The sequence below is a fragment of the Erinaceus europaeus genome, chromosome 4 (assembly GCF_950295315.1).
Source record: "Erinaceus europaeus chromosome 4, mEriEur2.1, whole genome shotgun sequence".
NCBI lineage: Eukaryota > Metazoa > Chordata > Mammalia > Eulipotyphla > Erinaceidae > Erinaceus > Erinaceus europaeus.
In genome coordinates this window covers 10,721,875-10,747,123 of record NC_080165.1, presented here as the reverse complement: position 1 = coordinate 10,747,123, position 25,249 = coordinate 10,721,875, and the positions used below count along the sequence as shown (strand labels likewise).

Genomic DNA, 25,249 nt, shown 5'->3' with positions numbered 1-25,249 from the left:
GGTTATTTCTGTTGTCGTCGTTGTTGGATAGGACAGAGAGAAATGGAGAGAGGAGGGGAAGACAGAGAGGGGGAGAGAAAGATAGACACCTGCAGACCTGCTTCACCGCCTATGAAGCGACTCCCCTGCAGGTGGGGAGCCGGGGGCTCTAACCGGGATCTTTATGCTGGTCCTTGCGCTTTGCGCCACGTGCGCTTAACCCACTGCGCTACCGCCCGACTCCCTAAATACTTTTTTATAAAAAAAGCTATTGATCTGGGAGTTGGGCCATAGCAGGTTAAGCGCACATGGCGCAAAGCGCAAGGACGGGTGTAAGGATCCCAGTTCGAGCCCCCGGCTCCCCACCTGCAGGGGAGTCGCTTCACAGGCGGTGAAGCAGGTCTGCAGGTGTCTGTCTTTCCCTCTCTCTGCCTCCCCCTCCTCTCTCCATTTCTCTCTGTCCTAACCAACAACACCGACATCAATAATAACAACAATAATAACTACAACAATAAAACAAGGGCAGCAAAAAGGAAATAAATATTTTTAAAAATAATTTATTTATTCACTTGTTTAGATGAGAGAGAGAGAGGGAGAGAGAAAAGAGACAGACATCTCCTGCCAGAAGATCACTTGCCATGTATAAAGCCAGGGATCAAACTCAGGGCCTAATGGTAGCACGTCCCGCTCTACCACTGAGTCATCGCCCTCTGGCTACAGATCTCTCTCTCTGGGCTGTATAGAACTTGTTTCCTTTCTCGCCTTTCATTTTCTTATGCTAATTATTTATCGGCACCCTCCACATTTCAGCTGCCATCGTGGTGTCTTTGGGTGGGTAGGGGAGGCTCCAGGGACCAGACTGGATGGGCCTCAGCAGCCCTGTGTTCTTTCAGCTGAGCTGGTCCCCCAGCCTCCGTTCTCCCTTGTTCTCTGTCAGCTGGTGCGTAGGGCTAGAAGCTTGCTTTCCGCCCGGCTGTTTGGGTAAGCTGCTTCCTAGCTGGTGCCTTCTGGCCCTCGTGCATCATGTCAGGAGACAGGTCTGGCCAGCTCATCTTTAGCAGGGCTGGGATTAAGCAGATGGCTCAGATTTCTGTCAGTCTGTCCCTCTCACTAAACAGTTTCCTGTTCTTCTTGAACTGAAAGACTTAAACATGCTAATTGCTGATAGTTCCCATTTATTCAGGAGTGGAAAGTAAAATTTTCTTTTTCCTATTTGTATTTACTTTTATTGCCACCAGGGTGATCACTGGGGCTTGGCACCAGCATGAATCCACTGCTCCTCCAGGTGGCCAGCCCCTCCCCTGCCCTCTGCTTCTATTTATTTAATAGGATGAGGAGGGGGAGATAGAAAGAGGGAGCGACACCTGCAGAACTGCTTCACTGTACGCCTCCCCTCCCTTCCACTCGCCACCAGATTTATCGCTGGGGCTCCTGGCTGCCATTTTTTTTTCTTTTCACTTCATTTTTCTTTGACAGGAAAGAGAGAAATTGAGAGGGGAGGGGAGGTAGAGAGGAGGAGAAAGCAAGAGACCTACATGCCTTCTTCACCACTCATGAAGCTGCCCCTTGCAGAGGTGTGTGTGTGTGGGGGGGGCTTGAACCTGGGTCCTTACACATGGTGATATGTATGCCACTGGCCCCTGAAAATAGATCTTATTTTAAATTTTTTGAAATTATTTTTATTTCCTTTTGTTGGCCTTGTTGCTTTATTGTTGTAGTTATTATTGTTATTGATGTCGTTGTTGTCGGATAGGACAGAGAGAAATGTAAAGAGGAGGGGAAGACAGAGAGGGGGAGAGAAAGACAGACAGCTGCAGACCTGCTTCACCTCTTGTGAAGGGACTCCCCTGCAGGTGGGGAGCCGGGGGCTCGAACCAGGATCTTTATGCTGGCCCTTGCGCTTTGCACCACGTGCGCTTAACCCGCTGCGCTACCGCTCAACTCCTGAAAATAGACTTTTTATTTTATTTTTTTTTAAAGATTTTATTTATTTATTGATGAGAAAGATAGGAGGAGAGAGAGAGAAAGAACCAGACATCACTCTGGTACATGTGCTGCCAGGGCTTGAACTCAGGACCTCATGCTTGAGAGTTAAGCGTTTTATACACTGTGCCACCTCCTGGGCCACAGAAAATAGACTTTTTAAATGTACCTTTTCTTCTGTGGTTTTTTTTTTTTTTTTTTTTTTTTTTTTGCCTCCAGGGATATTTCTGGGGCTTGGTTGGTGCCCACACCGTGAATCCACGGCTCCTGGAGACCAGCTTTTCCCCTTTTGTTGCTCTTGTTTTTTTCTTCTGTTTTTAGTAGCTTCCTTTCTTTAGTGAACAATTCTTTTTTACTAGCTGTTTGGTTTCTCTGAGGTATAGACTCTTCAGCAAAGATGGCATTTCTTTTCGGAAGTTCCATGACATGTCGGTCCCACTTCCATCTCCCTTCTCTTTACCTAACCCAAGTCTGCAGCATAGAAGCTACTGGTGAGTGTGCCTTCCCACATTCAAATTTAATTTAATTTAATTTGAATTTTACCAGAGCACTGTTCAACTCTGGATTATGGTGGTGCTGGGATGAACCTGGGGTCTTTTGGTGCCTCGGGTCTGACAGCCTTTTTGCAAAACTATTTTGCTGTCTTCCCAGCTGGCTAGGTCCAGATTTCCCTAGCCTTCATGGCCCACAACCCCTTTTCAGCATTTTTGATTCTCACACTTTCTGTCTTGAACTCCAGTAATTGGACAAACATCCCTGTTGGATACCAGGCAGTTTATCTTTTTTCTTATTTATTTTTATTACTGGATAGAGACAGAAATTGAGATGGGAGAGAGGGAGAGAGACAGAAAGACACCTGCAGCCACTCATGAAGCTTTCCAACTGCAGGTAGGGACCAGGGGCTCGAACCTGGGTCCTTGTGCACTGGAACGCGTGTGTTGAGACAGGCGTGTCGCTGCCTGGCCCCCAAGCCAGTTTTTCTTGAGGAAAACTTTACCTTCATCCTAGTAAACAATGACTTGTGTGTTTTATCGTCTTTTCTAGATCCCTTACAAGCAGGGACTGCTTGATCTAGTTTTCTATTGCCATAGTACCCTGTAGTGTTTAACTTTTCATGGGAAGTTAACAGTTAATGGTTTAGTGAAAAAACATTAATGATTGAGAAAAGAAATCTTTAAACACTCACTCTTTTAACCTTTTCTTTTATCCTAAAGACGAACAGACATATAATGAACTTTTATAATGCCAATTTTTAATATTTAGAAACATGATAGACTTCTCTTTTAGAAATAAATTATAATAATTAAACTTCTTATCATATAGGGAGCCAACTGGATTACTTTCTAGCTTACCAAGATACTTTATTTTCACCCAACATATTTTCTTTAAAAAAATTGTTTTTTAACATAGTTAAAATGGACAAATAATGTTCTAAAGTTCAAGACATACAATGTAATGATCTGATATACTACACCTTGCAAAATAATATGACTCCCATCATTCACGTAATTACTTCTCTTGTGACAATGCTTTCTCTTTAGAAGCCATCTAAAGTTAAGTGTGAGTATTGTTTCCCAAACCACCCCTTAATCATGACTATTTTAGGGCTAAAAATATAGAGATAACTACTCTCTCTCTCCTGTCCCACAGCATACACTTCACATGTAATGAGGGCTTAGTTTTGATACCGGACAGAAAACAAACAAAGGGCTGGAGAGATATCACAATGGTTATACAAAAGAACTTTCATGACTGAGGCTCCAAAGTCCCAGCTTTAACCCCCCAACCATGCCACCAGAAGTCAGAACTGGGCAGTGCTCTAGTAAAAACAAAACAAAACAAAGCAAAGCAAAACAAAGCAAAACAAAACAAACATGGTTGTCATAAGCTCAGTCGCTATCAGAATGGTGGTAGCCTATTCCTACTCAACACTAAGATATGCTCCATTCATTATGAAAAATAGTACACATTTTTACTTATGCATTTTATTTATTTATTTATTTATTGCCTCCAGGATTATTGCTGGGGCTCAGTGTCTGCAGTAGGCATCCACTGCTCCTGGAGGCCATTTTTTCCCCTTTTTGTTGCCCTTGTTGTTTATCATTGTTGTTGTTATTATTATTGTTGTCACTAATGTCATTGCTGCTGATAGGACAGAGAGAAATGGAGAGAGGAGGGGAAGACAGAGAGGGGGAGAGAAAGATAGATACCTGCAGACCTGCTTCACCACCTGTGCAGCGACTCCCCTACAGGTGGGGAGCCCAGGCTCGATTGGGGTCCCTATGCGGTCCTTGAGCTTTGCGCCATGTGCACTTAACCCCCTGTGCTACTGCCCCGCCCCCATATTTATGCATTTTGAAAGGCAAATCTTTCTAGACAGCAATCAGGTGGGCAATGCTGAAAATGCACACTTCAGCAATGGGGGAATAATGCTGGCGTGTTAAGGAAGCGGGTTTGCATACACAATGCTAGCAAAGCAACACAGGCCTTTCTTACCAAGAAGTCAAGCTCTTCATTTAAGTAGTGGTATTCATTCAGCTTGTCTCCCAATAAGATAGGTACATCTCGGATATTCTTGCTCTCACTTGAATCAAGGTTAGTAACCTGAGGTTGAAAAAATGTGTGCTTAGTTTCTTTTTATTTATTTTATTTCATTTTATTTATTATTATTATCATTTTGCCTCCAGGGTTATTGCTGGGCTCGGTGTCTGCAGTAGGCATCCACTGCTCCTGGAGGCCTTTCTTCCCATTTTTGTTGCCCTTGTTGTTTCATCGTTGTTGCGGTTATTATTGTTGTTAGTGATGTCAGCTAGAACAGAGAGAAATGGAGAGAGGAGGGGAAGACAGAGAGGGGGAGAGAAAGATAGACACCTGCAGACCTGCTTTACCGCCTGTGAAGCGACCCCTCTGCAGGTGGGGAGTCGGGGGCTCGAACTGGGATCCTTACACCGGTCCTCAAGTTTCAGGCCACATGCGCTTAACCCGCTGCGCTACCGCCCAACCTCCATGTGCTTAGTTTCTGTCCCCCTGACCCCCCCTTTCTTTTGTGAACACTTGGCAATAAGTACTTTATTAGTTTAACAGAGTACTTCAGTGTTTAGAACATTAGAAATATAGAATGTGGGGAGTCGGGCTGTAGCAGCGGGTTAAGCGCAGGTGGCGCTAAGCACAAGGACCGGCACCAGGATCCCGGTTCGAACCCCGGCTCCCCACCTGCAGGGGAGTCGCTTCCCAGGCGGTGAAGCAGGTCTGCAGGTGTCTGTCTTTCTCTCCCCCTCTCTGTCTTCCCCTCCTCTCTCCATTTCTCTCTGTCCTATCCAACAACGACAACAACAATAACTACAACAATAAAACAACAAGGGCAACAAAAGGGAATAAATAAATAAAATAAATATATAAAAAAATAGAATGTGGAGCTAGAAAATTTCAACAGATTTATCAAAAACAAAGAAAAAATAAAACCAAACCGGTGAGTTGGGTGGTGGTGCAGCGGGTTAAGCACACGTGGCGCAAAGCGCAAGGACTGGCCTAAGAATCCTGGTTAGAGCAGGTCTGCAGGTGTCTGTCTTTCTCTCCCCCTCTCTGTCTTCCCCTCCTTTCTCCATTTCTCTCTGTCCTAGCCAACAACAACGACATCAATAATAACAGTTAAAGAAGCGCAACAAAAGGGAAAATAAATATTTTTTAAAAACCATAAATATCTGACACTACATATTTGTTAAATGCATTCCACAGTAAAGGGTTTTTTTTTTTTTTTTTTGCATACAGGGTTATTGATGGGGCTCAGTGCTGGCACTATAACCCACTGCTCCTGGAGGTCATTTTTTTTTTTTCTAATTTTGTTGCCCTTGTTGTTAGCTAGGACAGAGAGAAATTGACGGAGGAGGGGAAGACAGACACCTGTAGACCTGCTTCATAGCGTCTGAGGTGACCCCCCTGCAAGTGCGGAGCTGGGGGCTCAAAGCAAGACCCTTGCGCCTCTACTTGCCCTTCACGCCATGCGCGCTTAACCCGCTGCGCTACCGTCTGCCCCACCCCACCCTTTATTTTCCTTATCGTGGTTGTTTTTGTAGCCAGGGCTTCACTAGTCCAGGTTGACTTTTTTTTTCTTTTCTTTTCTTTTCTTTTTTTTTTAATAAAGACAGAAACAGAGGCTCAGCATTAAAACTTTAGCGAGTGCAGTGGAGACCAGCTGGAACCTGGGTTGTGGGCATGACAAAGCAGGTGCTCCATCTAGGCGAGTAAATTCTTTTAAGAAACACATAGTCCTGGGCTGGGGACACAGCATAATGGTTCTGCAAAAGACTTTCATGCCTGAGACTCTGAGGTCTCAGGTTCAATCCTCAGAGCTGAGCAGTCATCTCTCTCTCTCTGTTGGTCTCATTAAAAATAAATAAATAAACAAACAAAATATTAAAAAAGAGGGAGTCGGATGGTAACGCAGCGGGTTAAGCACACGTGGTGCAAAGCACAAGGAGCAGCGTTAAGGATCCCCGGCTCCCACCTGCAGGGAAGTCGCTTCACAATCTTTCTCTCCCCCTCTCTGTCTTCCCCTCCTCTCTCCATTTCTCTCTGTCCTATCCAGCGGCGGTGACATCAATAACAACAATAAAAAGACAACAAAGGCAACAAAAAGGGAAAATAAATAAATTTTAAAAATTAAAAACATATAATGTAGAACAATTTGTAAAAAATATATCTATTAAAAAAGAAGCAAACAATTCAAAGTAAATGTCAAACTCACCTCCGTAAGCTGCTCTTCAAATGGCTTCTTATTAGCAATTAACTCTCTTAACGTTGTGATTTTGGCTTTGTGTTTTAGTAGCTAAGAAAAAGAAGTGTTTTATAGTTCAGAGGAAAGGGAATATGATTATATTCTGTAACATTGATAACAAAAATCACCAAACCATGTATAGTTCAATCACTAGTATTCAAGATATGTACTGTTTTTTTTTTTTTTGAAAAATCATTTATTTACTTAACAAGAATACTGCTTGGCTTTGATTTATGGTGGTACTGGGGATTGAATCTGACACTTTGGAGCCTCAGGTATGAAAGCCCTTAATATAACTATTATGCTCTCTGCTCAGTCCCAAAATATATATTGTTAAAAGAAGAAAAAGACTGTTTTCTACAGCTATTGTGTTGGAAGAGCCTGTTTTGAGACTGTAATTCTTAGATGGTCCTCTGGCGAGGCTGTCCTGACATCTGGGAATCTGGACTGAGGGAACATTTCTTATTTACTTTAATTTCTTTATTGGGGATTAATGGTTTATAGTCGACAGCAAAATATAAGTTTGTACATGCATAACATTTCTCAGTTTTCCACATAGCAATACAATACCCACCAGGTCCTCCTCCTTTGCCATCGTATTCCAGGGCTTGAAACCCCCCTCCCCCCGAATCTTTATTTTGGTGCAATACACCAACTCCAGTCAAATTTCTGCTCAGTCTTTTCCCTTCTGATCCTGTTTTTCAACTTCTGCTTGTGAGTGAGACCATCCCATATTCATCCTTCTGTTTCTGTCTTATCTCACTTACCATGATTCCTTCAAGCTCCATTCTAGATGAGGTGAAGAAGGTGAATTCACCGCTTTTAATACCTGAGTAGTGTTCCATTGTGTATATAGACCACAACTTGCTCAGCCACTCATCTGTTGTTGGACACCTGGGTTGCTTCCAGGATTTGGCTATTACAAATTGCGCTGCTATGAACATAGGTGTACACAGATCTTTTTGGATGGGTGTGTTGGGTTCCTTAGGATATATCCTCAGGAGAGGAATTGCAAGGTTATAGGGCAGGTCCACTTCTAGCCTCTGAGGGGACATTTCTATCTTCTGTGATATGATTGTCTAATTTATTTGCAGAAGACTGTAAACTAAGGCTGGCAAGTAGCTCCCCTGGATAGTGTACTTGCTTTGGCATGCACACCACCCAGTTCTAAGCCTGACTTCCACCACAATGGAGGAAGCGTCAATGCGGCAGTGTTTTGTCCTATTTGTCTCTTTGTCCAAAAAAACTTGGTGCTATCGAAATAGCTCACTGGGATAGCGTGCTGCTTTGCCACGGGCAGCACTGAGCTTTGAGCCAGGCTCCCATGCACAGAGCTTCAAGGCCGTGGTCTCTTTCACTTTCCCTCTGCCTCTATATTTAAAACTATACATCTGGGAGTCGGGCGGTAGCACAGCGGATTAAGCGCACATGGCGCAAAGCGCAAGGACCATCGTAGGATCCTGGTTCAAGCCCCCGCCTCCCCACCTGCAGGGGAGTTGCTTCACAGGTGGTGAAGCAGGTCTGCAGGTGTCTGTCTTTCTCTTCCCCACTCTATCTTCCCCTCCTCTCTCCATTTCTCTCTGTCCTATCCAACAACAATGACATCAATAATAACTACAACAATAAAACAGCAAGGACAACAAAAGGGAATAAATTAATAAATACAAAAAAAAATCAGCAAGCCTGAAGACAAGTCATCTGAAAATATCAAATAACAGTAAATGATAAAAGAATAAAGAAAAGTAAAGGAAGAAAACAACAACAACAACTATCCATGTAACAACCCAGAGCGGTGAAGTCCAAAGAGTGTAGTTCAGGCTGAATATTTCTACCCCAGACGCGCACTGTGATATGTTTCTCTAGGCTGAATATTTCTACCCCAGACGCGCACTGTGATATGTTTCTCTAGGCTGAATATTTCTACCCCAGACGCGCACTGTGATATGTTTCTCTAGGCTGAATATTTCTATCCCAGACGCGCACTGTGATATGTTTCTCTAGGCTGAATATTTCTATCCCAGACGCGCACTGTGATATGTTTCTCTAGACATTTCACTTGATCTCATGGGTCCCCGTTTCTATTCCTGACACCACATGTCAGAGGGTAGTGCTTGGTCTCTTTTTCTGTTAATAAAAATAAAAGTTGTTTTTTCTTTTTTAAAAAAAAAACCAGGACACTGCTCAGTTCTGGTGGTGCTGGGGATTGAACCTGAGACCTCAGAGGCTCAGGCATAGCAGTCTTTTTGCTTAACTGTTATGTTATCTCCCCAGCCCAATAAGTACATTTCAAGCATTCCTCTTTCAAGTCTACTTAGGGAAACAGAAAAGCACAGTACCTCCATATCTAAAGTCTTCTTTTTAAGATGAAAGCTCTTCAGTTTTTGCTGCATTACATCACTAACTTCTTCCTTACTGTTGAAATGTTCAGCATCAGAATTGATGCTATCCTAAGGGTTGCAATTTTAGAAGCTAGATTAAGATTTTTTTTTCTTCTTTCAGTAAAGGTAAAAAAGTGGAAGGAAGGGGGCTGGGCAGTAGTGCAGAGGGTTAAGCGTACATGGCTCAAAGAGCAAGGACTCAAGTAAGAATTCCGGTTCAAGCCCCCCGACTCCCCACCTGCAGGGGCGTCACTTCACAAGTGGTGAAGCAGGTCTGCAGGTATCTATCTTTCTCTCCCCCTCTCTGTCTTCCCCTCCTCTCTTGATTTCTCTGTCCTATTCAACAACAGTGACAACAATAACAACAACAGCAATAAAATGGAAAAAATGGCCTCCAGGATCAGTGGATATGTAGTGCAGGCACCGAGCCCCAGCAATAACCCTAGAGGAAAAATAAATAAATAAATAAATAAATAAATAAATATTAAAAAACAGTGGAAGGAGACAATGGCTCTGACAGTCCTAGTGCTATCCCCACACATACACACTAAACCCATTATTAAATAAAAATCAGCTGGCACGTGAGAACTCCTACCATTAGAGGCAAAGGATTTTCTTTGGAGGTCAGCTGAGTTGTTTTTGCATCTGGGGGACTCTGGCTGTCTTCTATGCCTGGTGAGCCATTCAGGAGCAAGTCAGAAGGAGGCGTCGCAGCATCCTATATGTACACAACTCACATTTGTTACAGTAAAGACAAAGATTACTGTTTACTTAAAATGCTGAACAAATATAGCTCTTAAAAATCCTGATCACTGGCCAGGGAAACAGCAGATAGTGGTTTGTGCAAACAGCTCTCATGCCTGTGACACCTGAGGTCACAGATTCAATCCCTGGAACCATGACAAGCCAGGGATGAGCAGTGCTCTGATAAACAAATATCACCAAAAGGCACATAATCTCAGATCACTGGTTCTCTGGATTCCTTCAGACTCTTAAAAAACTACCGAGAATCAAGCAACCTCTTGTTTATATGGGCTGTTAATACTTGTGTGAGAAACGACAACTGAGAACACCTGAAGTATTTGTCTGTGCTAGGGAGGTGGCTCAGTGGTTAGGCACATGCCTTGCAAGTGTGGAGCCCCAGGCTGGATCCCCATCAGCACATAAAATGTTTGCTAATTCATTAAAGTAATCAGCCCAGGCTGGGAAGATAGCATAAAGATTATGAAAAAACAGCTTTGATACCCAAAGCTCTGGAGTACCAGGTTCAATTCCCAGTGCCCTCATAAGCCAGAGATGAATGGTACTCTAGTTGAAAACCAAAACAAAAACACAAAGATAAAACTTAAAATAACAGGCCCATCATGTGCCACTGTCGAATAACAGGAATTGAACTGGTTAGAGGTGCTTCAAATCTGAGGGCCTGACACTTACATCCCCTGCACCACCTCCTGGGCCCCAGCAATGTCTTACTGTTGTTTATAAAACTACTTTTTAAACATTTACTTATGTGGTCTGGGAGGTGACACAGTGGATGAAGCCCTGGACTCTCAAGCATGAGGTCCTGAGTTCAATCCCTGGCAGCACATGTACCAGAGCGATGTCTGGTTCTTTCTCTCTCCTCCTATCTTTCTCATGAATACATAAATAAAATCTTTGAAAAAACAAACATTTATTTATTGTGGCCTGGTATGTGGCAAGGTGGCTAGAGCATTAGGTTTTGGAACATGACAAGTTAAATCCCTGGCATCGAATGGGCCAGAATGGTGCTCTGACTCTCTCCCTCGTTGTCCTCCTCCTTCTCTTTCTCTCACTAATATGTAAACTTTAAAACAATTTTCTTAATAGTTTTATCATAAATATATGTTGACGTCACAGATATCTTCAGGCCACACTTTAGTGAGGAAAAAAAAAAGATCCATAGTAACTCCAAAGTGAAAATAAAAGCAGTGTTATTTGAGCATTGAAGAATTTAATTATTCAAGATAAGACAAAGAGCTTCTCTTTAAAAAAAAAAAAAAGAAAGGGAGTCGGGCGGTAGCGCATCGGGTTAAGCGCTCGTGGTGCAAAGTGCAAGGACTGGTGTAAGGGTCCCAGTTCTAGCCCCTGGCTCCCCACCAGGTCTGCAGGTGTCCGTATTTCTCTCCCCCTCTGTCTTCTCCTCCTCTCTCCATTTCTCTCTGTCCTAACAACGACGACATCAACAACAACAACAAGGGCAACAAAAGGGAAAATAAATAAATAGAAAAAATTAAAAAAAAAAAAGAGATAGTTTGAGGGTTGCAGAAATGGCTACCTGCCTTGCATGTGGCTCAGGTTCAGGCTCTGCACTATGTGGTAAGTGCGCGCTAGAGAGAGCTCCAATACAGCGGTGTCTCTCCCTCTCTCTGTCTCTATTTGAATGAAAAACACCCCAACATCCCAGAGCCCTGAGATCACACATGCATGAGGTTCCAGCTCAAAAAAAAAAAAAAAAAAGGACAAGTTAAAGAAACATGTTCATCTGAAACAGGGCTACTGAACTGGGCACATAGGGCTGGGCCCAATAATCTGTGCTTTCACAAATCCTTCCACTGATGCTAATGCAGCTAATCTCGGAGGACTGCGGATTTCAGGAATCCTTTGCTTGTCTGCTTGTTTATTACTACTCACCAGAGCGCTGGTCAGCTCTGGTTTATGGTGGTGCTGAGGATCTAAGCTAGGACCTCCGAGCCTAAAGCACTAAAGCCTTGCATTCCACTGTGCTATATCCAGGCTTTTCTTCTCTAACTTCCCTTCTCCATCTCTGTCTCTGTCTCCCGCTCTCCCTCCCTCCTTTTCTCTTCTCTTAACAGAGCACAGAAGAATGAATCCAGGATCTCACACAAGAGTAAAATTACTGACTGGTCTTGCTGAGTCTGTTTTTTTTTTTTTTTTTTTTTTTTTATTCCTTTGTTTCTCTCTCTTTTTCTGTCTCTAAAGCAGACAGACGTAGACAAGAGACACCGCCATGGAGTACATGCAGGACAGTGTCTGGTGCTCCCTGTGGGGTGGTGCTGGGGCTTGAACACAGGGCCTCACACACAGCAAAGTACGCACTCTACTAAGCCAGGCAGGCCCGGCCCCAGTATTTCCTTCTTTCTAAAGAAAAGATCACAAATAATAATAATAATAATAAAAAAAACAGAAACAAACAAAAACAAAACTAAAAGAATGGGGGGGGGGCTTACATAGCATAATGGTTATGTAAATAGACTCTCAGGCCTGAGGCCCCAAAGTCAAAAATCCACAACACCATAAACAAGGGCTGAGCAGTGCTCTGGTAAGAAAACAAAAATAAGAGAATAATATTTTCCTAAGAATTATTTTTTTTCCTCCAGGGTTCTCATTGGGGTTCAGTGCCTGCACTACAAATCCACTGCTCCTGGAGGCTAATTTTTCCCTTTTTGTTGCCCTTGCTGTCTGTTGTCCTTATTATTATTGTTGTCATTGTTGTTGGATAGGACAGAGAGAAATGGAGAGAAGAGGGGAAGACAGGGAGGGGGAGAGAAAGATAGTAACCTGCAGACCTGCTTCACTGCTTGTGAGGCAACCCCTCTGCAGGTGAGGAGCCGGGGGCTCAAACCGGGATCCTCATGCCAGTCCTTGTGCTTTGCGCCACGTGTGCTTAACCCGCTGCGCTACCGCCCATCCCCCTTCCTAAGGATTCTTAATATGACTGCCTATCTTCAAGGCAACTTATTAATTCAGTTCCAGTTGCTGTAACAGGCATGAAGAGAAAATGGACATATTTTCTAGGTCGGGTTAGCCTTCTCCCAGGGAGCTGAAATGAACAAGACTGTGTGTGCTATGAATACGTTAGATCAGGTCTCCAAACACACATCTGGCAGCACACATCTGGCATGGGAAGCAGACCACGTCAGGATACGAGTCTAGATTCTTCGCTGCAAAGAAGAACTTGCAACCTCTGCAAACATAAGCTTCTCGTGCTGTTTTTACACGCTTTCTAATTTTACCAAACTATATATGATATCATGTAGATTTCACTTTGTAAACCAAATATGCAACTATATGATTTCGTTTCATTGTTGCATAGGTAGACATAGTATGAAAAGATGGAACCACACCTTTTTCTCAAAGGCAACTTCTGCCAGATGACTTCAGATGTTTTGGCCTGGGTGCCCACAAAATACCTGGGTTAAATGTCACTACTACCAAAATAATTACAAGATGCCAGAAATGGCTGTCCTGTTTGTTTTTTAATGAGTAACCATGAACCAAAATACTTTTTTTTGGGAGTTGGGCGGTAGCGCAGCAGGTTAAGTGCACATGGTGCAAAGCACAAGGACAGTAGGAAGGATCCTGGTTCAAGCCCCCAGCTCCCCGCTTCACAAGTGGTGAAGCAGGTCTGCAGGTGTCTTTCTCTCCCCCTCTGTCTTCCCCTCCTTTCTCCATTTCTTTCTGTCCTATCCAACAATGACATCAATAACAACAATAAAAATAAATAAATAAAATATATTTTAAAAATACTTTTTTTTTGCCTCCAGGGTTATTGCTGGGGCTCAGTGCCTACACCATGAATCCACTGCTCCTGGAGGCCATCTTTTGCATGTGTTGTTGGATAGGACAGAGAGAAAAACAGAGAGGGGAAGAAAGAGAGAGGGAGAGAGAAAAATAGAGACCTGCAGACCTCCTTCACTGTTTGCTGTAAGTGGGGAACTGACGGGGGGGGGGGGGTCTGGAACTGGGATCCTTGTGAGGGTCCTTGTGTGACCTGGTGTGTTACTGCTCAGCCCCACCAAAAGCAATTTCTCTAAGCCTATGGTGCAGTTTCCATTCTGTTTGTTTGTCTGTTTTGTTTATTCTTCTTTCTGCAAATAAAATGTGTTAGCAGTGCCACACCTAAACACGCCTCACGATTATTAGTTACTTGCTGAAATTCTGCATTTGCGAGTCTGGATTTGTGACAATACCTTTGTGCTGCCTGACTCCACGCCTCCTTCGGGGTGCCTCCTTAACTGAGCAATCTCAGACTGACAGCCAGGGGTTTGCACCTCACTCCTTGCAACCTGCTCCTGCAGCCTGGCGTTCTCGTCTTGCACTTGGTTGATCTGTTCTTGAAGTCTCACATTCTTAGCCTTTTCATGTTCAGATAGGCATTGGAAACTTCTCACTTGAGCGACCACTTTCTCGAGCCTAGATTTCAGTTCCTGTTTTTCCTTTAGGCTATTCCTCTCCTGCTTCTGAAACTCCTCTTTTAAAGACAGCAACTCTTGCACCCGGGACTCTTTTTCCTTTCTCAGTAAGTCCAAAGTGCACGTAGTGACCTTTTCCAACTCCTCTTTGAGCTGCTGCAGTCTTTCCATCTCTTCTTCCTTTTTGTTTAAGGTTCTCTCCTTCTCTAGGCACTGATCGATAGTTTCGTTCTTTTGCTGGATTTCAGTCACGTATCTTTCCTGGAGATGAACGTAGCTGGCCTTGATCTTCTTCAGTTCTAACAGTAAGGTTTCTCTTTCATTCCTCGATTCCTGGAGATGCTTTTGCGTGTTCGTTAAGACTTCATGCAGGTTCTGCAGCGCCTTGTCAGTATCGTTCTTCTCTAGCATGACTCTGTACTTGTCTTCGATGAGCTCCTCGACGTTCTCTTTGAGCTGGTTTATGATGTCAAGGAGCATTTGTTGCTTGGCGGTCTTCATCTGCAGTTCCTTGACCTTCTTCTCCAAGTAGGTGTTACTACACTGGAGGCTTTGGATCTGGACTTCCTGTTTTTTGTTGGTATATTTTAATTTCCTTAAAACTTCATTGAGAGCCATATCCTCTTCCAGAGGCTGACAGTTTTCGGAGCTTTCCTCTATGTCAGGAGTCTTCACGCCCTCCTGATAGGCTTCCACATTCCAGGAAGCGCCAGCAGGTGACCAGGAAGAAAGAGTCCTGGGGTCTTCCATGGCCTCCTCTTGGTGACTGAGGAAGGTTTCAGGAGGCTCCCCAAGATTCTGCCTTTCTTGTGAAAAAGTGGCATTCTGTAAATTACAGTAAATAAAATCAATGTGAAAGAGTAAGAGGACTGTGGGCTTTGAAGTTAGATAAGAGTTGGCTGTGTTGCTCAACAATTTGTTTAGCTTCGTATATTAACTCTCTTTTCAATCACCAGGTTCCAGATGCCACCAGGATGCTGGCCAGGCTTCCCTGGATTGAAGACCCCACCAATGTGTCCTGGAGCTCAGCTTCCCCAGAGACACACCCTACTAGGGAAAGAGAGAGGCAGACTGGGAGTATGGACCGACCAGTCAACACCCATGTTCAGCGGGGAAGCAGTTACAGAAGCCAAACCTTCTACCTTCTGCAACCCTCAATGACCCTGGATCCATGCTCCCAGAGGGATAGAGAATGGGAAAGCTATCAGGGGAGGGGGTGGGTTATGGAGATTGGGTGGTGGGAATTGTGTGGAGTTGTACCCCTCCTACCTTATGGTTTTGTTCATTAATCCTCTCTTTAATAAAAAATTAAAAAAAAAAAGAGTTGGCTATGAATGAGAGATGCCTCCCTTATTTGAGTGCTTCAAGCACAAAACCACAGGGATACAATAGCCAGAGTGGAAGCGACCTAAATGCCCATAGACGGATGGCTAGATGACCGAGTCAAGGGCTCTGTGCACCACAGGATACTATTCTGCAACTAAAGAGAGACGATATTGGTTGGGGAGACAGCATAATGATTATGCAAAAAGACTTTCATGCCTGAGGTATAAAAGGTCCCAGAAAACTTGTTTATGGGAGCCAATGGATGGGGCATTAAGCTTGCGAGCATGAGGTTCTGAGTTCAACTCCTAGCATCCCAAGTACCAGAGTAAAGCCTTGCTTCATTCGTGATTTCCCTCCCTCTCTCCTTCCCTCCTCTTAAGTTTTCATTTTTAAAATTTCTTTATTGGGGAATTAATGGATTACAGTCAAGAGTAAAATAAAACACAACTGTTTGAACATGTGTAACACTTCTCAGTTTTCCTCATACAATTCAAACCCTACTAGGTCCTCCTCTGTCTTCCAGGACCTAAGCGCCACCCCCCCACCCCCAGTCTTTTGCTTTGGTGCAATACACCAAGACAAAAGTTTGGTTTCTTTTAAATAAACTTTGTTTTTAAATTTGTTAAGAGCTCAGAAAGCCTTTCTTTCAGAAAACAACAGCAGCAGCAACAACAAAACAATGTCTCCATGCTGGTTTGGTAATATTTGGAAAAGTCTCAAAATATATACTGTTAAATAAAATAATAAAAAAATCCACCCCTTGAGACTCTACAGGCTGTATGGATCATTGGAACTTATGTTTTCTAACTAGCTTTCAGAGCAAGGCAAAAGATATTTTGTATAGTGGGTTCTCAGCCACACTTTCCTTATATAAGAAGTTCTGAGGAAGGTTGAAGGCAGATGCCCCAGCAGGGCTTTGATCCAGTGACAGCTCCGTGAATTTCAGGGTTCCTTCCCTGCAGTGTGGCGGGCTATAGGGAAGCTGTCTCACACACTCGTCGTCAAGGTTATTCATAGAAGAGCTAGTTTCCATGACGTAGTCTTCTTTTGATGACTCTTCCTCTACATTGCTGTCTTTTGCATAGTCATATGCATGACTTTGCAGTTTTGGCATCTCTGTGCAAGGCGTGCCTTCGGTCAGATTTTGGAATATCATCTCATGGCAAAATGCTTCCGGTTGCTGAAATGTACATGTGGGTTCAAATCGTCCGAAAGAAGAAATATTGTTGACATTTGGCTGAGTTAGTGCATTCTGTGAGCGATTCCCAAGGTCGACATCTCATTAGAAAAAGATGAAAATAAGAATTAACTGGTCATACAGTTATGTGTTAATAATTATATTCACATGTCTAAAACAAACTCTTGCATATATATATATATATTTTTTTTTTTTCCCTGATACAAAGTTTAGCATGGCTGTGTGCTAAAAAATAAAACAATGTGTTTTTTTACACTTTTAAAAAATGTTTTTATTTATTTATTGAATAGAGACAGAGGAGACTTGACAGTGGAGGGGAGACAGAGAGGAAGACAGACAGAGAGACACCTGCAGCTCTGCTCCACTGCTTGTGAAGCCTGCCCCCTGAAGGTGGGGACCAGGGCTTGAACCTGCAACCTTGCACACTGTAATGTGTGTTCTTAACCAGATGTGCCAACACCTGGCTCTTTAAAACAAAGTTTTTCATGGGTGGGGGGAGTTCTCAAATGATTCCAACAAAAACCTTTGTCACTCTCATTACCACTCTGGTCAAATACTACAACAAACTCCAAAATATCTTTACGATTCATTGTTGGTCTATAATTTTTGAATGCTGTAATTAAAAAAGTTTGACAAGAATCGCAAGCACCGTAAGCAGCCTGTTAATAAGCATATATAACATGCTGTAAGTAGCAGAGTTTGCTTTCCAGCCATCCAGTACATCAGAGATTGATGTAGAATATAGTATTTTGTGGTCTTTTCTAGTGTACGTCTGTGGTTTGCCTATTAGATAGTTTAAGACTGATGTATGTCTCCTCCAAATTCAAGTTGAAAGCTTAACCCCCAACACCTGTGCCAGTATTGGAGCCAGGGCCTTGAAACAGGTAATTAAGGTTAGATGAGGTTGGATGGGTGTGGTTCTTATTAACAGTACTGCAGTGCTATTTTATTAATTAAACAATTTTTTTCCCGTAGTCTGGGAGGTGGTGCAGTGGCTAAGGTACTAGACTCTCAAGCATGAGGTCCTGAGTTTGATCCCCGGCAGCACATGTGCCAGAGTGATGTCTGGTTCTTTCTCTCCTCCTATCTTTCTCATGAATAAATAAATAAATTCTTTAAAAAAAAAACTTTTTTTTTCCCACCAGAGCACTGCTCAGCTCTGGTTTATGGTAGTGCTTGGGATTGAACCTTGGACTTGAAGCCTCAGGTATGAAAGACTTTTGCGTAACCATTATGCTACCTCCACAGCCCGGGACTGCATTTCTTTAAGAAAAGACACAACAGGAACCTCACATTTCCACTATAGAGCCTATATTTCCCCCAGTCCTGGAACCTTAGGGTGGGGCCCACTTTTCTGCATGCTGCTCTCAATTCAAATAAAATAATATTGCATCCACCAATCACAACCTAATCAACGCAACGAGTGCCACCCCAGCATGCTTCACTTCAGACTGTGACCAGAGACTTCAGGTGTGGAATGACAACCCTTCAGCTTCATTACTCGGATGAGACCTTTCCTTTCATAGTATTCTCTAATTCCATTCCAGGTGGTCCACTCCCCAATAAAGTCCCCAAACCTAGATACAGTCCAGGTCCCCTGAGATAGAGCATAGGTTCACATGTGCCCATAAACTAGGGGAAAAATATATACCTGAAAGCAGAAGCACACAAGAGCATGCAGGGAATACCCCCGAACACTTCACCCCCAACACTTCATCTGCACTATTCCAGTCTTTAGGTCCATGATTGTTCAACAATCTGTTGGCTTTGTATGTTAACTCTCTTTTCAGCCACCAGGTTCCGGATGCCAGCGAGATGCTGACCAGACTTCCCTGGACAGACGACCCCATCAATGTGTCCTGGAGCTCCACTTCCTCAGAGCCCCACCCTACTAGGGAAAGAGAGAGGCAGACTGGGAGTATGGATCGACCAGTCAACGCCCATGTTCAGCAGGGAAGCAATTACAGAAGCCAGACCTTCCACCCTCTGCAACCCACAACGACCCTGGATCCATACTCCCAGAGAGATAGAGAATGGGAAGGCTATCAGGGGAGGGGGTGGGATGTGGAGATCGGGTTATGGGAATTGTGCGGAATTGTACCCCTCTTATTCTATGGTTTTGTTAATGTCTCGTTTCTTAAATAAAAATAAAAAAAAAGAAAAAGAAAAAAATACACTAAGGGGCCCAGGAGGTGGTGCAGTAGATTGGGCCTTGAACTCACAGATGCGATCAGTTCAACCTCTGGTATCCCATGTCTCAGAGTGGTGCTCTGGTTCTCTCTTTCTCCTCTCTCAGTAATAAGTCAGTTTCTTAAGGGGGAGGAAGTGCGGAGAGGTGCAGAGAAGGTCATGTGAGGACACAATGAACAGTCATCTGAGGGACCTCAGGAGAAACCAAGTTTAGGGGTATCATGCATGACCTTGAAGTCCTACAAGATAGTTTTAAGGTCTGGAAGTTAGTTCACCCATTTTACTACCTACAAGGATCTGGGCTTGAGTCCCTGGTCACCACACAGGGGTGAAAAAGTACTGCGGTGTCTCTCTCTTTCTTTTGCTTCCAGGGAATCCATAGCTCCTCGTGGCTATTTTTTCCATTTTATTGGATAGGACAGAGAAATTGAGGGGGGGGAAGTAGACAGAGAAGGAGAGAGAAAGATAAGACACCTGCAGACCTGCTTCACCACTTGTGAAGCTTCCTGAAGGTGGGGAGCCAGAGGCCTTAAACCGGGTCCTTGTGCAGGTCCTTAAGACTATGTGCACTGAACTGGGTGTGCCACTGCCTGGTCCCTTAGTGTCTCTCCTTTTTTTTCTGTCTCTCTCCATTCCTATCTCTCCTGCTCTTTCATGAGGGTGGTCTGGGAGGTGGTGCAGTGGATAAAGCATTAAGACTCTCAAGCACGAGGTCCTGTGTTCAATTCCTGGCAGCACACGTACCAGAGTGATGTCTGGTTCTTTCTAGCTCCTCCTATCTTTCTCATTAATAAATAAATCTTAAAAAAAAATGAGAGAGACCATTGTAAACTGAAAGTCCACAGAGATCCCATCTCCCACCTGAGAGAGTGGCTCCCATCAACAAACCAGAAAATGACAGGTGTTGAGAGGCTGTGGAGAAAGGGAACTGTGCTCCACGGCTGGTGAGAACGCAGGCTGGGGCAGCCCCTGTGGAAGACTGTGTGGAGAGTCCTTAAACAAATCAAATGGGGCGCGGTGGGGGGGGGCTTACTGAGCGCACATTACAGTGTGCAAGGACCTGGGTTCGAGCCTCTAGTCTCCACCTGCAGGGGGAAAAGCTTTGCAAATGGTGAAGCAAGGATGCAGGTCTCTCTCTCTCTCTGTTATCTTCCCCATCCCTCTCAATTTCTTTCTGTCTTTAGTCAATAATAAATAAAATGCTTAAAATTATATCAAAAAACAAATAAAAATGAAATTATCTCATGATCCAGCAAAACCACTCTCAGGCACTTACCCAAAGGACACACAGGGAGTGATTAGAAGGGACATATGCACCCTGATGTTCAGAGCCGCACCATTCACAATAGCCGAAGAGCGGAAGCAGCCTAAAGCCCCCTGACAGATGCTATGGGGTATACAGTCCATGGAGTACTACTTTGCAGTCAACAAAGGTGATATTGTGCCCGCTGGGACAAAACAGATGGAACTGGAGGTGACCGTGCTTAGTGAAATAAGAGACGAAAAGTAATGACCAGATGGTTTCACTCATATGTGTCTAGAGATAGGATACACGTGAACTCAAAGAAATAAGACAGAAGGGAGTCGGGCGGTAGCGCAGCGAGTTAAGTGCAGGTGGAACAAAGTGCAAGGACCGGCATAAGGATCCCGGTTCAAGCCCCTGGCTCCTCACCTGCAGGGGAGTCGCTTCACAGGATGTAAAGCAGGTCTGCAGGTGTCTGTCTTTCTCTCCCCCTGTCTTCCCCTCCTCTCTCCATTTCTCTCTGTCTTATCGAACAACAACGACATCAATAACAACAACAATAACTACAACAATAAAACAAGGGCAACAAAAAGGAATAAATAAATATTAAAAAAAATAAGACAGAAGCATGCAAACTATTTCTAGGACTTGTGAGAACTATGACAGTAATCTCTGGGAGGAAGGAGGATGAGGATACAGAATTTTGGGGAGTCGGGCTGTAGCGCAGTGGGTTAAGCGCAGGTGGTGCTAAGCACAAGGACCCGCATAAGGATCCTGGTTCAAGCCCTGGCTCCCCACCTGCAGGGGTGTCGCTTCACAAGCGGTGAAACAGGTCTGCAGGTGTCTGTCTTTCTCTCCCTCTCTCTGTCTTCCCTCTCCCCTCTCCATTTCTCTCTGTCCTATCCAACAGCAATGACAACAATAATAACTACAACAATAAAACAACAAGGGCAACAAAAGGGAATAAAAATAAATATAAAAAAATATTAAAAAAAAGAATTTTGGTGGTGGGTGTGGTGTGAAACTATACAGTGTAATCTTACAATCTTTAACCCACTATTAATAAAAAATGAAAAAAAACTACTATTGCTAAACAATGCTAATCCTGTGGTCTGGTAGGTGACACAGTATGTTGGGTTTCTGATCTGTGAGCATGAGGTCCAGGAGTTCAATCCTTAGCATTGCCTGTATCAGGATGATGCTCTGGTGTATTCTCTCTCTCTCTCTCTCTCTCTCTCTCTCTCTCCATAAAAACATGTAACCACTGATCTTGCCGCATGGGCAATAACTGAGCTGGCAGAGTGCAGGCCTTTCCACCTGAGGTATCTATTCAATCTCTAGCACCACGTTTCCTAGAGCGAAACTTGCATTTTTCCCCTTTCCTATCTCCTATGAAATAACCAAAATAAATGTGTATATTTTGAAAGATTTACTTCTTAGCAAGGGGAGAGGGGGAGAGGGAGAGAGGGAGCAGGACAGGGAAGAGGAGAGAGAACAAGAGAGCCAAGACATCACTCTGGCACATGCAGTGTGTATCCAGCTCGGAACCTCACACTGGAAAGTCCAAAGCTTTGCTCACTGTGCCACTTCTTGGGCCACTTAAAAAAAAGTCTTAAATAAAAATAAATAAATAAATAAAAAAGAAAGAAAGAAAGAAAAGGGTGGGGGTAGATAGCATAATGGTTATGCAGAGACTCTCATGCCTGAGGCACCAAAGTCCCAGGTTCAATCCTCTGCACCACCATTAAGTCAGAGCTGAGCAGTGCTCAGGTAAGTAAAACAAAATTAAAAAAATAAAAGCCTAAAATTCTTAAAATGAATCTTTCAAAATGCTCATCATCATCTGAGTCTTCAGTGAGTTGTAATCTTTTTGGGAGTGCCTGAGGCACCAAGGGTCAGGTTCAGTCCCCAGTATTATCATAAAACAAGAGCTTAGCAGTAGTCTAGTAATAAATAATCAATAAATAAAACATTGAACAATGTTTGAAGGTAAAGAAAGAAACACTATTGTGGTCCGGGAGATGGCGCAGTGGATAAAGCATTGGACTCTCAAGAAGGAGGTCCTGAGTTCAATCCCCAGCAGCACATGTACCAGAATAATGTTGGGTTCCTTCTTTCCCTCTCCTATGTTTCTCATTAATAAATAAATAAAATCTTTAAAAAATATTTAAAAAAAAGAAAGAAACACTCAATAGTCCAATATGGGACCCGTGCAGGGATCAGGTTGGAGCCCTGGCTCCCCGTCTGCACGGGGGCTGGGGGTGTGGGGTGTGTGTGTGTGTGTGTGTGTGTGTGTGTGCGCTTCACAGGTGGTGAAGCAGGTGTGCAGGTGTCTTTCTCTCCCCCCCTCCTCTCCTCGATTTCTCTCTGTCCTATCCAAAAACAACAACAACAATAGCAACAACAATGGAAAAAGATGGCCACCAGGAGCAGTGGATTTGTAGTGCAGGCAGCAAACCCCACAATAACCTTGGAGGGGGAAAAAAAACAAACCCAATATGTGAGAATCAAGGCAACCACTTTTCAATGTGAACAAATACCCGCTTTCTCACAGACTGCCTACACATCCGTGCAATGCTTGAGGCCTCCGCTAATGAAAACTGGCTTCCACTGCTGTTATTGTGAATAATGATCATCTAGACACAGATACTTCATTGGGAGAGTTCTTAGCGGTAGAATTAAAACTAAAGTGTGCGGGCAAACTTTTGACTTCCTATCATCAATAAGCCCTTCGGAATGAGTGTGCCATTTTATAGGGTGTATCATATGCGGCCGTCAAAACACCTGTTACGCTCTCAGGATCTGCTCACACTTTTGCTAGCAGTCGTCACCTATTCAGAACACTCATGAAGATGTCGAGCCAGTAGTGAGTCTCTGGCATTATGTGAGAAGTGTACAGACATTTTCCCAAGGACAGGCGTCACCTAGATCTGTGCGTTCTCAATGTCACTGTGGATACTCAGTCACCGGCAGGCTGTCTTAGTGGGAGATGCTCTTTGACGAAATTATGAGACTTGTCCTTGTACGTGGCTGAATAGTTGGAGCAGTGTTCCCTGGCCTCACTCTTGGGACCTCACAGTTAGAAAGGGTTAGATCTGACGCCATATTTGTAAAAGTCTACCTTTCTTTATATAGAAATGGAATGGATTTTAAAAAAAAAATTATTATTGGATAGAAATAGAGAAATTGAGAAAGGATTGGGAGATAGAAAGTGAGAGAGAGGAGAGAGAGAGAGAGACACCTGCAGGTCTAATTCACCACTTGTAAAGCTTTCCCCCTGCAGGTGGGGACCAGGGCTTGAACCCAGGTCCTTGAGCACTGTCATGCGTGCACTTAACCAAGTGCGCTACCACCTGGCCCCTTAAGAATGAAATGGATTTTTCCTTCCCCTACTCTATGCTCCCTGGGTGAACTACTTCAAGAGTTACTTTTTAAAAAAATATTTATTTATTCCCTTTTGTTGCCCTTTTTAAAAAATTGTTATTGATGCTGTCGTGGTTGGATAGGACAGAGAGAAATGCAGAGAGGAGGGGAAGACAGAGAGGGGGAGAGAAGGACAGACACCTGCAGACCTGCTTCACTGCCTGTGAAGTGACTCCCCTGCAGGTAGGGAGCCGGGGGCTCGAACCAGGATCCTTATGCCAGTCCTCGTGCTTTGCCACCTGTGCCTAACCTGCTGCACTACCTGCCCGACTCCGAGAGTGACTGTTCTATTGTTACTGTTTTTGCAGGAAATTTACAATCAACACGTCTGTGTGCCACCGAACTTACAAGCGACGCACACCTGCGGCAAGTCTGAACCGGTGCTGTTGGTTTCCATGGAAAAAGGAGAATATGAATGAGTCAAGTCTCCAGAGAGACTGCAGACATTTGCGGACTCTGCTTCTGACATGCCTCCTACTTTTTAAATGAGAAGCATCCACTCCAAAATGGCCCGGATCCGAAGGTGTCGACTCAACTTTCTGATAATCCTTGTTATCAGTTGTGGAATGATGAAAGGTCGCTTTAAAAAATATATATATATTTAAATTCTGTTAGTACACGGAAAAAAAATCCCCCCCATCTCTCTTCCTATAAGCAGCAACATTCGCTGGTCTAAATGGGATTTGTTATGCTTTTGGGAAACAAACAAACAAACAGCATGGCGGGGCTGCGTGGCGGCACACCTGGTTGAGCGCACAAGCTACAGCGCGGGTTCGAGGCCCCAGTCACCACCTGCAGGGGGGAAGCTTTGGGAGTGGCTGTAGGTGTCTCTCTGTCTCTCAATTTCTGACTGTCTGTCTCCAATCAATAAAGATAATAATTAAAAAAAAAAATCCATGGTGACTCTATAATTGGGCACAACCGAGCCGGTGTTTTCCGGTTGCTACAATAGCAATTCCCCCTCAAGGACGCGGGGCCAGAAGGGAAGGGAATCTGTTAATTAATCTCCTCATTAAAAGGCACCTGCAGGTTCTCACTAGTTTGCATTTTCTTCTTTTTTCTTTTGCCTCCAGGGTTATTGCTGGGCTCGGTGCCTGCACCATGAATCCACCGCTCCTGGAGGCCGTTTTTCCCATTTTGTGGCCCTTGTTGTTGTGCTCTGTTGTAGTTGTTATTGTTGCCATAGCTGTTGTTGGATAGGACAGAGAGAAACGGAGAGAGGAGGGGAAGACAGAGAGGGGGAGAGACAGACAGACACCTGCAGACCTGCTTCACCGCCTGGGAAGCGACCCCCCTGCAGGTGGGGAGCCGGGGGCTCGAACCGGGATCCTGATGCCGGTCCTTGCGCTTTGCGCCACGTGCGCTTAACCCGCTGCGCTACCGCAAACTCCCTAGTTTGTGTTTTCTATCGAAATATCTCCTGGTCGGGTCGGTTCAAAGTGCCCTCGCCTCCCTCCCGTCACTTCTGGCGCTGCATCGCCTTTTTTTTTTTTTCTCTCCGTAATTTTTTTTTTTTTTTTCTTAATCTACCGGACAGAGACAGCCAGACATTGCGAGGGGAGGGGGAGACAGAGAGGGAGA

The 25,249-nt window shown here is 44.1% G+C and overlaps 1 protein-coding gene across 1 annotated transcript in view; it reads right to left on the bottom strand.

Moving 5' to 3' along the window:
- Positions 1–25,249, bottom strand: part of CAGE1 (cancer antigen 1) — a 40,891-nt gene that overhangs the window by 15,301 nt on the left and 341 nt on the right. The window contains exons 2-7 of the mRNA XM_016188233.2: positions 24,017–24,248; positions 16,474–16,892; positions 14,067–15,113; positions 9,710–9,832; positions 9,073–9,183; positions 4,459–4,566 (exon numbers count right to left, since the gene is read on the bottom strand). Of these exons, the coding sequence (XP_016043719.2) occupies positions 4,459–4,566; positions 9,073–9,183; positions 9,710–9,832; positions 14,067–15,113; positions 16,474–16,892; positions 24,017–24,137 (1,929 nt within the window). The 5' untranslated portion in view covers positions 24,138–24,248. The remainder of the gene's footprint in view (positions 1–4,458; positions 4,567–9,072; positions 9,184–9,709; positions 9,833–14,066; positions 15,114–16,473; positions 16,893–24,016; positions 24,249–25,249) is intronic.